The sequence below is a fragment of the Equus asinus genome, chromosome 4 (genome assembly GCF_041296235.1).
Source record: "Equus asinus isolate D_3611 breed Donkey chromosome 4, EquAss-T2T_v2, whole genome shotgun sequence".
Taxonomy (NCBI): Eukaryota; Metazoa; Chordata; class Mammalia; order Perissodactyla; family Equidae; genus Equus; species Equus asinus.
In genome coordinates this window covers 93,914,182-93,930,254 of record NC_091793.1, presented here as the reverse complement: position 1 = coordinate 93,930,254, position 16,073 = coordinate 93,914,182, and the positions used below count along the sequence as shown (strand labels likewise).

At 39.9% G+C, this 16,073-nt stretch overlaps 1 protein-coding gene across 8 annotated transcripts in view; it reads left to right on the top strand.

The window, feature by feature from the left end:
* CACNB4 (calcium voltage-gated channel auxiliary subunit beta 4) overlaps nt 1–16,073 on the top strand; it is a 236,151-nt gene that overhangs the window by 212,284 nt on the left and 7,794 nt on the right. For all 8 annotated transcript variants that reach the window (XM_070507761.1, XM_044768908.2, XM_070507762.1 and 5 more), the window contains 2 exons: nt 3,376–3,527; nt 5,245–5,340. In XM_070507761.1, the coding sequence (XP_070363862.1) occupies nt 3,376–3,527; nt 5,245–5,340 (248 nt within the window). The remainder of the gene's footprint in view (nt 1–3,375; nt 3,528–5,244; nt 5,341–16,073) is intronic.

Genomic DNA, 16,073 nt, shown 5'->3' with positions numbered 1-16,073 from the left:
TTATAACCATTATGTGAGCCACTTATGTCCATTTGCCTGCCTTTTGTAGATCCCTTTACAAATGTTTATTGAACCCTTGTTACGTGCCATGCATTATGCCAGACTTAGGAGGTACAAACACAACTATGACAAAGGATCTTACTCATGGGCAAACAGAAGGAAAGGACAGATGGTTAAAATACTGTGTGGTAATGGAATTAGGGGCAAAGTTCTAGGGGCGTAAAGAAAGAAGGGTAGAGAGTAAGAGGTATCTGAGAAGACTTCACAAAAGTTACATTTAAACTGGTTCTTCAAGGTGGACAAGAATGTACAAAGGCATTGGTATATAAAAAAACATTGTGTTGTTGAGAAACAAGTAGTTTGTGCATAACATGCTTAGAGAAAGGGAGTTGAAGGCATGGTTTGAGGGCAACAGGAGAAGAGACTGAAAAAGTAGATTGAGGCCAGTGTGTTGGGGCTCTAGTATGCCTTGCTGAAGAGACCTTCAAAATAGATTCCATGAAATGTTAATTTTAAAAGATGCTAATCGTTGTTACATCCATATTGTTTTCCATGGTCAAATAAATTTGGAAATTATGAATTAAATGGTTGGAAGGTTGCTTCAGTGCTAGACTTCTTAGAGCCGTTAAGATACAAAGGGTAGGGGCTGGCCTGGTGGTGTGGTGGTTAAGTTTGTACACTCTGCTTTGGCAGCCCGGGGTTCACGGGTTCAGATCCTGAGCATGGACCTACACACCGCTTATCAAGGCATGCTGTGGAGGCATCCCACCTACAAAATAGAGGAAGATTGGCTCAGTGACAATCTTCCTCAGGCAAAAAGAGGAAAATTGGCAACAGATGTTAGTTCAGGGCCAATCTTCCTCACCAAAAAAAATAAGTAAATAAAAATACAAAGGGTAATGCACATTTGAAATTCCAAGAGAAACCATTATAGTATGCAGTATTTCCCTTGCAGAAAACCCCCTTCTTCCCATAAGATATCTTATGGGATTACTGTTCCAGGGTACACACTTTAGGAAATGTTGCTTTGAGCTCTAGGGAGCCATTAAAGTAGTCTAAGCGTTTAGATATAAGAAAGATCACAAGTGACAGAGACGCTGGAGAGCAGTTGGTCCAGATTAGTTGTGGTCAAGTTATAGAAGTGTTCATTGAGATCCCTCCACTATCATAGTCCATGCCTTCTCAGAGCTCCGTTTATCTGGAATAAGATCATGATGAAACCTCCACTGGAACCCTTCTGAGAATCAGCCTGGTAGTCAAGCTTGTTGGATGTGTTAAAGTTTTCCCTTAAGAAAATGAGCTATGTAGATAAATATGCCTTTCTCTTTCTCACACATTGAATTACTTACTGCATTCTATATGCATGTTATTCAAATATTGAACCCACTCCAGTATTTCGTGTGATCCTCTGCAGCCTCCTGGTTTGCTGTGCCCGAGCATCTCTCTGCTCATGCCAGAGTTCTCATTGCCCAAGAGTTTTCTGTTGGTTAAGCAGTAGGTGTGCCTGCCCTCTGAAGCTGTCAGAAAGCACACTTACCTCATTGCTGGTGCAGAGTAAATAAGGCCCAGGTATTTCTGAGTTACTTATGCAGAGACTCAGAGTGCCTCAAGGGTTCTTTGTACCAGGGCAGTCCAGTTTGGGTCACTGCCTTTTTGCTATTTCAGAAAATATTGTGTTCAGATTTGAAGCTTAAAGCAATATAGACTTGCTGCTCTAGTGTATTGCTGGCTAGGCGCTCCCTTAAACTAGTGGCAGTTTTAATGAAAACAACAAATGGAGGACATACCGCAACAACCTGAGGCTGAAATGTACTATAATAAAAATATTCTTTATTTTCCAAACTTTTCTCATAAGAAATTTTTTTTAACTTTCTGACATGCAAGAGAAAAGGGAGAGGTATATTATTATTACCAAGAAATGTAGAATATGATTTTAGATGAATTTTGCAAATAAGGCTAATTGCCCAAATTCTTTACATTGATATCTTGAAAGCTAGTCACCTTTTAAAGCAACATGAAATCTTTCAGCTCACTGGTATTGGATAATATGAAAAATGGTAGATTTGTTGACTCTTTAAATTCTTACTTCTAATATAGATTATGCATTAAACATCAGTGATTTTGTGGGGAATAAGAATTTTATACTACTATGCAATGCCAAGAAAATAGAGTTACGTGATAGTCTTGAGCATTCATGATCCCACATACCCTGTCAATCTGTTTGGTTCTGGAAGGGAGAGCTTTCTGGTAGGTGACGTGAACTTGAATTCATGCTGGATAAGCAAGAGAAATCATGGGGTTCTGGTACGAGCCCTTTCCAATGAGAATATTTAGAGCAATGTAACCTTTTTTCCTAGGCCATCTTTGAAGCAATTTAAATTAGGTAGCTTTGTCTATTCTGTGTAACTTGGATGGGATTACATTGTTAGGTCACACGTACAGCCAAAAACAAAAGTAAGTAAAATGCAAAACAAAAGCATCTCTCTGAAAATTAAATAGTCTAATTCAGACTTTGGACATAACCAATAAGTCAGGTGATTTATAAAATATATATATAAAAGCTTTTTATATTTCAGAAAGCCATATTATGTTTTTATAGATAATCTATTTTGCTTAAAAAAATAACTGGATTGCTTCAGACATTGAAAATAACTAGATTTTTTCATTTGAACAGATTTGGGTCACTTGGCTATTACAGCCAGCCAGATAGATTTGCATCGAAATGCATTGCAGCATTTTAATATAATTGGTCTTAGTTTTGTTGTTTTTAAATACTGAAGATAATTATGCCTTAGAACAAGTCTACTGGCCCTAATACTTCACTTAAAACCTAGTAATATGCTGACTGTAAGAGTAGACCCAGAATATTTAACCAGGGATACAAAATGTGCCTATCAGTCAAAACAGATGAGTTGTGGGAAGTTTTTTAAACATATCCATAAAATATTAATATGTAAGTTGTTGATTGGTGGAAATATTTCAGTGTGATTTGCTTTCCATGTGCTGTTGCTCTGCACATGTATTTCAGTTGTTTCCTCAAAGGTAGTTTCAGCTTCCATAGCTAAAATAAAAGTTCTTTAGAACAAAGCCACAATCAAAAACAACATAGCTATATAAATAGCTAAATATTAGAGTGAGTGTAAGAAGCAAATCAAGAGAGCCATCTCAATTTTTTCCACCAGCTGTTTGATTTTGTGCAAAACTCAATACATCTCTCTTTCTTTAGAAAAGATCTTAAGTTAGATAGGACCATGAAAATTCAAAATGTTCTGTTTTGCAGTGTAGAAAAATATCATAAAGGGGTACTATTTTTTAAATATAAGAACTCATTAATAAAGATAACCGTGACCTGTTCTTTATTTCTCCTCCTTTTAGCGGAAGTACAAAGTGAAATTGAAAGAATCTTTGAGTTGGCAAGATCTTTGCAGCTGGTCGTTCTTGATGCAGACACCATCAATCACCCAGCACAACTTATAAAGACTTCCTTAGCACCAATTATTGTCCATGTAAAAGTCTCATCTCCAAAGGTAATGAGCTCATTTCTGCCTTAAGGATTAGAAGCTCGTTTTTTAAAAAATATTCTTTGCTCTGTGCGTTTTTATTAGTGGGCAATGAGAAGGTCTTGTTGAAACCCTTTTAATGAGCACAGTTTTGAGTTCCTACAGTTGTTACAGACTCTAGAAATTGAGATAGCAAGTAAAGAATAGCCCATTCCTTCAAGAAACTATTGTGACCCCCCCCAACCAGGCAGTTATGCAAGAATATAATAGAAACAAAGAGTTAAGAAAGGTGAGGAAAAGTGAAATCTGGCTTTTCGGAGACTTTAGGTTCTATCTTGGTAAGTTTCTTGGGTAATATTGATTCTTGTATCACCTATATTCTCTCCCCAGTAGAGAAAGTACAGAGTTCAAGGAAGGTATCTGTATGTATCATATATAAAGTCAGACATCACTGTGTAAAATCTCTTACAGGAATATTACAGACCCTCACATTTATGCTTAGGTTGGATCCTTACAGGGATAGTTATTCCATCATTAAGCACAATGGGGTATTTGCCATGTATCTTGATGCCACGAGGGGAGATCAAAATAAAAGTGAGACAGCCTCAAATTGGTCTCTTTTGATTTGGGCATTGTTTCCTTTTTAAAAAGAGATGATGTTCTAAAAAGTTAATATGAAATAGATAATCTTGGAAAGTATGACCTAAATAATCAGTTTCTTTTCAGTGCCTCCAAGAGTCCATTTTAGTGCTTAAATGCCACTTCAACTTCCAACCAGAACAGTAGTCTCCTCTCACAGGTGGAGAATGTCTAAAGAAGCTATGCCCTTCCCAACCCTTCTAGTGTCCTCAGATCTTCCATCTCTTCAGGTGCTGGTTCTGTGCAGGATGAGCTGAGGAATCCTGACCAAACCAGGACCTTTTGGGAGTCATTAGAATGGACTGAAATTGCCCTTGACCACTTGGAGGTCTCTTTGACTTAGAGCTGAAGGGATTCAAACACCTTCATTGTAGTGGAGTAGATGTCAGCCCCTTGCATCCCCTGCCCTAGTTGCCATGAGGTCCATAAGTGTAGGAATGTGGACTCTTGTGGACATATGTGCTGAGGTATCATAGATCCTCACAGACTAGTACTGTTGTGGGGAGTGCCCTGTTGCAGCTTAAAAAAATCTAAGGGAGAGGGGAGTATATGGCAAAACGCAGTTACAGCAGTGCCCAAAAGACATGGATATATCACTGGTTTATATATAGCAATACACCCAGTGCAAATGTTCTGCCTAGGTTTCTATCATGAAATTGTCTTATTAATGTAAAATTAAACTGGAATGCCCCAATAATTATCTGTGACAAAAAGGACCAAATATATGACTCTGATATTTATCTGACATTGAGATAGTGAACCAAAATATTACTCATCTGAATTTGGACATAAATGACCTGGTACAGATCAGTTCCTCCACTCTTGCAGGGCTCTCTTTGAAATCTCTGGGTAAAATCTAGGGCAGAAACCTAAGATCTCACCACGACCTCACATAGAGCGAGCGAGAATAGGATGAACATATCAAATCCACTATAACTGAAAGCCAGTGTAAGTGGATGATGTCATATTATATATATGATTTGTCATACATATATGTCCTCTCTGTTAATACTCAGGCCTAAACAGGCTATCAAAAAGGTCGTGTTTATTTGGGTTTTTTTTCAGCTCGTTGACAGTATCTCAGATTCATGTCTTCTTCTACTAGGTTTTACAGCGGTTGATTAAATCTAGAGGAAAGTCCCAAAGTAAACACTTAAACGTTCAACTGGTGGCAGCTGATAAACTTGCACAATGCCCCCCAGTAAGTATGGTCATTATTTGTCTTAATCATTATTGACTAGTTAGTAGAGAGTGGGTTTTTTTTCATATTAGCATTGTCATTTTTATCCTAGAATGATGGTGATGATGGTATGTTGTCATAAACCTAAGGGATTTCTTGGCACAAACCACTGCTGTTGTGTTGGCTACACTCGGGCATCCTGAACTGGGTGGTTCTACCATGTAATAAGGAATGAACTTAGTGTCTGGTGTTCAATGTCCTTACTGCTACATTGACTACCTTGCAAACACTCAGCAAACTACTTAATCCAGTCATGTGGACACTTTTATGAAAAGAAAAGAACAACTAAAACATACTGATTTGACTTTCCTCTAACTTTCTGCCAGAAAGTTCTGATGGGTATAAAAGATTATGACACTGGAGGCTGAGAATTTATTGGAACTAGAAGGACCCTGTGGTTATAGCAGATGAAGAGGTCAGGGTTAAGTAAGATGAAAAACCATGTTATAGCAACTTTTCTACCACTGCCATTGCCAGAAAACAGCTGCTGAGTTGGAAGCCAAGCATATGGTGGGAGGTGGGTGGTGGTAACTGCTATTGCGTGGATCACCAGTGGCCTTTCAGTGTCTACACCTGCTCGGCTGACTTAGTATTTCTGTGCCTGTGTTTCTCTAAAGGAAATAATTGTCTTTCTTACTGAGTTGATTTACTGGAATTTTTATATGCTTTTGTAAGGATCGTTGATGCTCTGTAGAAGCATAAAATCCAATTCAGATGTTTAGAGAGGCAACACAGCATAGCTGTTAAAAGTATAGACTCTGCAGCCAGACTGCCTGGGTTCAGATCCGCGCTAATCCACATGAGGGACTACATTCCTAGTTATGTAATCTTGAGCAAGTACCTACCTCGCTGGGTTGGTATAAAGAGTCAGTGAGTGAATATGTGGTAAAACTCTTAGAACAGGGCCTGGCACCTAATAAGTACCATCTAAGTGTTTCAGTTATGATTACTGGATGTAGTTTGTGCTGTGCCATGCCTAACCTGTCAGGCTCTGTAAGGATCCGTGCCTGTCTGGTTCACTCTTGTATCTCAAGTTCCTATCACACTAGGCCCACAATAAATATTTATTGACTGACTGAATGAATGAAAGGATGTACAGGAAGTAAGAGTAATAATGCATCCTTTTATTAGAGGCTTACAATGGGCCAGACACTGTGCTAGATGCTTTACATAGATTATCTCTAAACCTCACAGTTACCTAGTAAGGTAGGCAGTATTACCCCATTATATAGTCGAGGCAACTGAAGACAGAGAGGTTAAATGATTTCCCTAAGGTGCCGCAGCAAATGAGGATTAGATTTAGATCCATCTGGCTCCAAAGCCAATTTCCTCCCCTTACAACCCCTCCCTCCTATTCACACCCATACACACCTGGTTGCCTGCCTGCAGATAATTTGGATAGCTTAGAGTCTGGAGTGCTCTGTTAAGAAGTCTGACTTTACATTGCCTACTAATGAAGTCCACTTACACAATGGAATGCATGATTAAAACACTGAGCGAACACAGAAGAATGTATTACCTAGTCTCTGTCTCTATAATGCTGCCCAGTTGAAGGAAGCTAACCTTTATTGAGCAGCTACCAAAAGCCAGGAACTATGCTACTGTTTCCAGTTTTTGGAACAATCCTATAAGGATAGTTGTACCAGTTTGTTAGTGTTCTGGGAAGCAGACACCTAAATGGAATTAGAAGTGCAGATTTATTGGAGAAAATGTCTGTGAGAGATAAAAGGGAAAAGGGACAGAACAGACAGGGAGAACCCTCAGACCTGATGCAGTTCTGATCCAGTGAAAGGAAAGGGGAATGGAAGGAGAAATGGGTAGGAGGAGCCTCAGACTGTGATGCTGCCTTAAGAAAATCTCAGTCACAGAGATGGGGATCCCCAGAGCAAAGATTGCCAGTTAGAGGAATCTCGTGTTGGGCAGAAATGTCCCATGCTGTGCTCAGTCTCAGGCTGGGAGCAGCCTGGAGAGAGAAGATGGGCTGGGCTTGAATGCTGTTGTGGGTCCTGAAGGTGCGGCATCAGGAAGCTGTCTGCTGACTGCGCTCGTCACAACGGGTTCTCCCTCAAGGGGAAATCATCTGGGCATGCCTCTCTATGACCGCCATGGTAGATAACATTCTCCTTGCTTTCTAGAGGAGAGAGCTGAGTCCTCAGTTTAGAAACTTACTGGAGCTACTGTAGGGGAGGAAGAGAAATCCTGATTCCGTCTAGATTTTGGAAGTGATCAGCACAGAGATATTATTGAAACCACGAGGGTTGTGGAGCCCAGGGAAGAGGAGAGTATAAAAATAAGCAGAAGATGTATCAAGTCAGGTGATAGCCTCATTGTTTCAGAACATCATTAAGATCAGATACTTCTACAGAACGATGTGTGGCCATGTCTGAGGACGCGGTATCTCTGTCTCCATGTGGTTAAATCGGACAAAGTCAAAATACTTAGTCATCTCAATTCAGTGTGGCTCACCTACAGTCAACCCTCTTGGCAAGAACTAAAAGGCATTCAGCAAACATTGTGTAAGCATTAGGCCTTATACCTTGCTAGGTCCAAGGGAGACAGAGGCATGTTCATGCTTTCAAGGAATATATAGTCTAACAAGATTACAGTTCGCTAAATCAACTCTTGGCAAACAATTTGGTAGATCATAAGTAAGCTTACAGATATTACTTTGTAAATTTCTTATGAATTAAAAGAGTGGTTTAGGTCAGGGTTCCTCCATCTCAGCACTATTGACATTTTAGATTGGATAATACTTTGATGTGGGGAGGGGGCCTTTCCTGTGCATTGTAGGATGTTTAGCAACATCCCTGGCCATTAGCAACCCCCAAGTTATGACAACCAAAAATATCTCCGTATGTTGCCAAATGTTCCCTGGAGAAAAAAAATCGCTCCTGATTGAAAACCACTGGTTTACGTTAATATATACACAAGTTTTGGGCAATAATGTTATAAGAAGTGTCATTGAGTAATTCCTTGAGATGCATTTTAGTTGAATTGAACTTGTTTCTTTTTAATTTAATCTTTGTATGAGAATGGTTTATTAACATTTATTCCTAATAGTTACTAGAGAAAATACTTGTGTTCTATTAAAATTGAAGTAGCTTATTTTATTTATTTATTTTTTTGAGGAAGATTAGACCTGAACTAACATCTGCTGCCAATCCTCCTCTTTTTTTTGCTGAGGAAGACTGGCTCTGAGCTAACATCTGTGCCCCTGTTCCTCTAGTTTATATATGGGATGCCTGCCACAGCACGGCTTGATAAATGGTGTGTAGGTCCGCACCCAGGATCCGAACCAGTGAACTCCGGGCCACCGAAGCGGAACGTGCAACCTTAACTGCTGTGCCACCAGGCCGGCCCCAAAATTGAAGTATTTTAGCTGCTGAGAGGGTTGATCATTGGGTAGTTGTGTGTATAGTACAACTTGTTACATCTGAAATAGCTGGAATCAAGAAAAGACACATGCCTTCTGAAATGCAAATAATACTGCAAGATGCTTTAGGACTTGTCCCCATATCAGGAATTTTAGCGAGCCTCCTGCACTAGGAAAACAGCCTTGCTCTATCATTATCTTAGCAGAATAAACAATTCCTTGTTTTATATAATTGGTCAGATAACAAATTTTAAACAAGCGGTCTGGATCCGCAAGGTTACCTTGTATTTAATATTTTCTAAACACTGTTTACATTATTAAACATATTCATTTGATATTGTGTGAATAGCATTTGTAATGCTAAGAGGGTATCGTACACTCTCTTTTGGCACGTGTGAAGAAATCTTCGGCTGATAAAAACTAGCAGTCATCTAAAAATGTGTCTGCATTTGTCCCTGCTTTACTTCAAGACCATAATTATAATTGTCATCTGAAGACTGGTGATCACTGTGTCATTTTAGTTCCTCTAGGAGAATTTGCAGCTTCCTTAATTGGCCACTGCATCTCCAGTCTGAAAAGTCAGCAGATTACACTGGCAGAGTCTCACATTGCTAAGAAATTAAAGGCAGCAGTCTTTAGAAAGGGAAATCTAAAAGTACCGAAAAAAGTTAACTCTTGGGGCCGGCGCCGTGGCTGAGTGGTTGAGTTCACGCACTCCGCTTTGGAGGCCCAGGGTTTCACCTGTTCGGATCCTGAGCGTGGACATGGCACCGCTCATCAGGTCATGCTGAGGCAGCATCCCACATAGCGAAACCAGAAGGACTTACAACTAGAATATACAACTATGTTCTGGGGGGCTCTGGGGAGAAGAGGAAAAAAAACCCACGAAGATTGGCAACACATGTTAGCTCAGGTGCCAATCTTTAAAAAAAAAGTTAACTCTCTGTAGCCAGAAGGATGAATCCTAGACTCAGGGACTAAGGAAGCGAAAAGAGATCTTGAGAGAAGCCAGTATAGTATTTCCTGGAGTGTGTTCTTTCCAATACCGGTTCCCTGTGATGTCAACAGGTGTTATGAAGAAAGAACCTTGATATCAAAAATGTTTGAGAAGACACTTATGCAGACAAAGGTAGACTTGTTTCTTTACTGCAGAAGTTTTAATATACTCATGAGCATTTGACATCTCCTCTAGGATAGACAGTGTGCAGTGCTTCCTCTAAATTTTGAGTATAGAACCATTTTTCCACAGAGCATCCTATGGGTCTAATGTTTCATGGAACACTTCTAGGGAAAGACAGATCCAGTCCAACCTCCTCATTTTACAAGTGATGGAACTGAGTCCAAGAGAAAGGAACTGGCTTTTCAAAGGTCACATGCCTTGGCCAAAGTCAGTGTAGGATCTCTGTCTCCGAGTCTAGAAAGACTTTAGATGGTGAATGGTGACAGGCTGGTTGTGATATATTCTCCTGGAGAGAGAATCATGAATTTCATGAGTAAGGCATCTTCTAAGGGAGGGGGTCAGCAAACTTTTTCAGTAAAAGGCCATATAGGAAATATTTTAGGCTTTGTGGGACATATGGTCTTCTTCACAAAACTACTCAACTCTGCCTTGGTAGCAGGAAAGCAGCCATACACAATATGTAAATGAATGGAGTGTTCCAGTCTAACTTTGTTTATAGAAGCAGGAGGCAGGACCAACGTAGCCAGCCCACCAAGGTTGCTACCCTTGTTCTAGGACAAGGTTCTGGTTATCTATTACTGTGCAAAAAACTACCCCAAACCTTAGTGACTTAAAACAATGACCCTGTGGTATTCAGCTGGCGGCTGACCTGGTCCCTAGCAGGGACTCTGTCTCTCTGGGCAGTCTCAGGGCCTGTCCACGGGAGCTTCCCAAAAGGGATATCTGCTTCTGCCATGGTAGCTCCTAGGGCTCCGAGAGCAAGTATTCCAATATCTTAAGCTTAGATCCTGGGCTTAGATATTGGCACTGCCTGACTTCCGTGGCATTCTGCTAGTCAAAGGAGGCACAGAGGCTGCTCAGATTCAAGGAGAGAAGACAAACCCTCCATCTCAATGCAGAGAGTGTCAAAAACCTTGTGGCCATTTTTAATCTGCCACAGACAGGAAGATGAGCTGGGAGGATGGGCTTCTGAATAGTTCTATTCTGGAAGGAGGAGGACTTTCCTTCCGTCCCTGCTCTGGATTGACAGAAGAAAAGGTGGGATGCAGAGAGAAAAGGGGCCTGTGAGTCTAGGACCCACAAGCCCATTTTTTATGTATATATTTTTATATGATGAGCCTGTATTTGTACTTGGGATATACATCTGTTCATCATATTGTTAGATTTCATTTTGCTTCTACCAGCCGTCAGTACCCTTTTTCTTTTAGGAAAAGTTGAAAATAGTACATTTTAAGAAGGTCAAAGTTCAAATTGCTCTAGTGCTATAGTAATAAGAGCTGCATAGTGCATGGTGAGAAAAGCAGATAGGCAGACAATTGAATATATAAATGAAATGTAATCCTTTAATCCTACTTAGTTACAAGCTAGCTTGTGTTACCAAAAGCTGACCCTGTGGCTCTTGGAGCTGTGTAATTTTTTTGTGCAGGTAAAATGACATTGATCACTCTCTCTGCAAGAGGGGCGCTCATCTCCTGCACAGTCATGCAAACTTCTAACATTACAGTAACCATAGTAGTTCTCTTCTATCAGACTTTATTTTCCATTGCTGAATGGACTCAGATTTATTCTGTTAAACACAGGAACTCTAAAGTGAATGTTAGTGCCCAGTATCCTTGATCATATTGCTATCACAGTAGTAATTTTCCACCACTCTTTTCCAGTAATTTTATTTAAATTATTTAGAATCGTGTGGATTCACCCTTCTGTTTGAGGTGTCATCCCCATTGGTGCATTGATTATTACAGAGCTCCTGGATGTTCATAGTTTAATTCATAATACAACTTTTGAAAAAGAGAGTAATCGATTTCAGATGTTTTGTTCATGAAGCAAAGCCCTGAGGAATCTGGTTTCTCTCAGTTCAAAGGAGACAACTCCTGGCGCAGGGATTTCAGCCTCTGAACTTGGATATACAGAATTAGGGGTAGCTCACTCCTCCAATGCTATAATTTAAAGTGTTGGATTAATATGAACTTAACAAAAACACTGGGTGCCGTTTCTGTAGACAATAACGCTGGTAGATGTTATAACCTTTGAAGAATAAGAATGGACAGGATGGAGGGATGTGGTGAGGAAAATGAATTTCAGTTCCTACTGAATGTCACCCATTATGAAGAGAGAGGAATTAGAAGAGGTCAAAGTCACTGTATTCTTTGCCTTCATGTTATCCCCACCAATTAATGGCAAGAATTCTGATTGTCTTTTCCATTTAGCTCATTAAAATGGAAACTACCTGGGACTAACCACTAGAGCCCCATAATATTGGTAGGCTTTCCTTTATCCCCATAAGACGTCCTAGATCTTTCAAAAACCCTTTAACTTTAAACTCCAGTTTCCTATCACTGGTGGACCAGTGAGTTAAGTACTCAGGATTTCAAAAGCTTTAATAATTTAAAGAAAGCAGTTTTGGTATGAAAGAAACATTGCTTGATTATTTTATAACTAGCATTACATATTTTGCCATTCAGCCATTTTATTTTACCGAATAATATTTGCCAGTCATTTATTTTAATGGTGGCAATTTTAGGGTCTCTTTATTCCAACAGCAAAGAAGTAAAAGTGTGCTCGCCCCTATTATTTCTTTTTTCCATCTAGAAATAGCATAGATGCCCCACATGGGGTTTTATCTCTGCCCAACAAATAAATATAAAGCAATGCATATATAATGGGAGAGTTTGTATATATTTAACCTCCTGGCTGGCTAATATTCAGTAATATACCAACTTTAAAAATAGCTAAAATTAAACTGCAAAATTAATTTCTAAGTTTTAGAAACTTTTTATCAAAAAATGTTCAATAGCAACTTCCTAGATAAAACATATTAGGAATTGTATGTTAGTTTTTAATGAGATTCTCCCCTCTTTGATGGAGAGTATGTATTTCACAGCCATAAAGAAAGACTTACCCACTCCCTCTCTGTAACTTCCCTCCCAAAGGAATGTAAAAGAAATTAATGGAACTTGCTGCAATCCTCAGTGTAGGAACTGAAACGTGCTCTATCTTCTGTAAAAACTTGTGTGACCCACCATTCCAATTCTCTCTTGATTTTCCAGATTTTAGCACTGGTGGTCTCAAATACCTGGGAACACTTACTCCCAGGCAAACCAGGAGAGTTGGTTGCCCTAATTCATTCAGGTGCCTTCCCTAGGAGTTGGTGATACTCTGTGAAGGGAGAACCAGACAGACCGCTAAATACTTACCATTAAGAAATATATATATTGCAGATCTTCCTTTCCATTTTATTCACCTTCAGTGTCTCTCTTTCTCTCGGCCCTGACATTTTAGTTCTCTGAACCACTGGATGAGTCAGAGGCATGTTTTCACTCTTGTTATTTATAAAGCTTTAGTTTTTAATTTTCCTGAAAGACCTTATCCAGAAAACGGATCTACTGTGCCTGGTTTTCTGATGGTTTGTTTTGACTCTTCTGTTCACTCCTTATTTACTTCGACAGCCACATTATTTCTGCCCACCTCAGCTGAAGAAAATACCCCATCAAAGAATGTCAGGGGCATTCCCCGTGGCAGTGCTTTGAAAACAGCTCAGCGTTACCTTTATCTACAGCGGTCACCAAAGGCGTGGCATCATCCAGTGGGGAACTGTTCACTGCCTGTGACTGTCCCATTACCTACACCCTCTTCTGCTGATTAGATGGATAGCTCTCTAAATCCATGTCCCATGCTGCAGGCCTCAGGTATTGCACAGTAAGGAGCTAACCAGACTTGAACCTTTCAATTTATGAAAAATTGGCAAAGCTGGTTTGCATAATTCATTGGGCTGCTTCTCTTTGAATTTCATGTATAATTAAAAAAATTTTTTCTCTTGTACTCGCTTTCTAACGCTCTGGTCTAATCAGCTGTGTTATTTTCTAAACAGTTGAGAAGAAGAATTGTCACAGATATATAGGCTGTGAAATCCTTCTTAGTTGAAAATAAGCCGCATATGTCAGTATTCATTCAAAAGCTGAAATTTGCTTTCCTCTGTGCTTTTGAAAGCCTAAAAGCAGTTTCAAATCATCTTTCATCGTATAGCTGTCTTTGTATCTGAGCAAAGGCATAGTTTCCTAGAAATGATTGAGGCTTAAGCAAACAGCCGTGTGCTGATATATACAAATTCTATCCATCGGCAAAGAGAAAGGACTTTATTAAAGTTACTTGTTACTATGTGTATGTTTAATTGTGTCTGCAGCTGTGACAGTGTAACATATGGAACAGCCAAGTAGATATAAACCTTATTCAAATAACATCCTGCAATGGTGGCTGCTTACCTGGTTTTGCCTTCTCTGGGCTCTGTGGTCCTGGCTATGATAGTCAGGACCTTCAGTCCCAGTGTCCCTGGAGGGGTCTTTAACTTGGGACTTTATGAAAGCAGGAAAATGATTTATTGAGACTACACATGGTTGAGAACCCGCATGATAGAATGAGACCTATGCAAGTCAATTATACAGTTAACGTAAAACTATGTAAACAGCAAACTCCAGATCACATACAGTGTAGAATCTGTGGACAGGTTTAGCCTGGAGTGGCTGAGAGAGTGGTCCTTTGTGCCTTGCTGCCCAGTTTCCTCTTCTTCCTGTGTCATCTGTCTGAGTCTGTGGACGCTCCTTGAGGTGGGGTTATTGTTGTCCCACTCAAGAAAGCATTGCAATGCTATCAGAGAACACAGTGTTTATATCAGAGCATTATGGACAATTCTCAGACTCTATATTTGTAAGTGTTGATGTTTACATTTATGGAGGGAGAGGGCTTTTGATTACAAGAGACAGAAACTCCACTGAGTTCCTTTAGTGGAAAAGGGGATCTATTTTAAGGATATATGTTGACAGACACTGCAGGAACTAGCTGTTTTCCCAGTCTCTCATGGGCCGTATGGTCTCTTTCTTCCATTGTGTCTCTGCTTCTCTCTACCTGTTTTATTCACTTCTTCTACAGATAGAATTCTTTGACTTACTCGTAATTTCCCTTCCCTCATAAGTTCAACTTTCATTTGTCTCTCTGGGCCTCCTTCTAAATCCAGACCTTTAAAGCTGCAACTCTAAACATTAACTGGTTTAGTCTCTTTATTGTTCTGAATTAAAGTCCCAGACATAGATTATGATGGATTTTAATACTTGTCTCTCCTACCAGACTGTATGCTTCTTGAGCATAGGCATGATGTTTGTTTTCTTTGCCACTGTAGACCCACAATGCCTAGCACAAAATAGGTACTGAGTAATATTTGATGAATGTATAAAATATGCAGAAAACCATTGGAAATCTACTAATAAATCTTACGGAGGGAAGGTTTCTACATGAGTTGAACTGGCTGAGCCTTCTCAAACACCAGCTGATCTGGACTGAAGTCACCTTATTCTTTTCCTAGTTGCTAAACATTTTTCACTGCTCCAAGAACTCCCAAACTGCTTTGCAAATTAGAGTCAAAATGTTCAGTAGAGCTTGATGTGATGAAAACATTCAAATAGTAAATGTTGGAGGAGAGATCTTTTCCATGGTGACTTCTGCTTCAGGAAGCCCTCACGTGGATGAGAGTGAGTCAGCTGACCCGCCGCCAACTCAGAGCCATCCTATTGCCATTAACCTACAATCCAACTGCAGTATCAGTGCTAATGGCGGTAACCCTATATTTGATTCATTACTGGGAGGTTCTTCTTTTGGTAAAATAAACTCATAAAAGCAGGAGGATGGTGGTGGAGGTGGTGAGAGAGGAAAGGTGCGGCTCCAGCTGTCGAAAGTTGGGGAGTGCTTTCACTTACTTGTGGAATGGCTTTTCTCTTTGTGAGGTGCCATGGTTTTCTGTCACTCCAGGGAATCTGTGTCCTGGGTGTATCCTGTCTATGTTTCCAACCATGCTGCAGTGACAGAGGGGCCACTCTGCTCCTTTGGGGTGGAAGAACACTTCCTGATTATAGGCCAGATGTCCGACAAAGTCCTTACTGACAGAAACATGGGCACCAGATACTTATGTGTGACAGTCCTTCTCTCCTACAATTAAATACTCCTGGTTCTTGTTCTTTTTTAACCCTTTCACATATCACACCACCATCTGCTGGTAGCAGAAATCACTATAATGTGGTTTTCTGCTATAAATCCTAAAGCGTCTTTCCATTTGTTTTATCATGAAGCAGATAACATTTTCAAAAACATTCT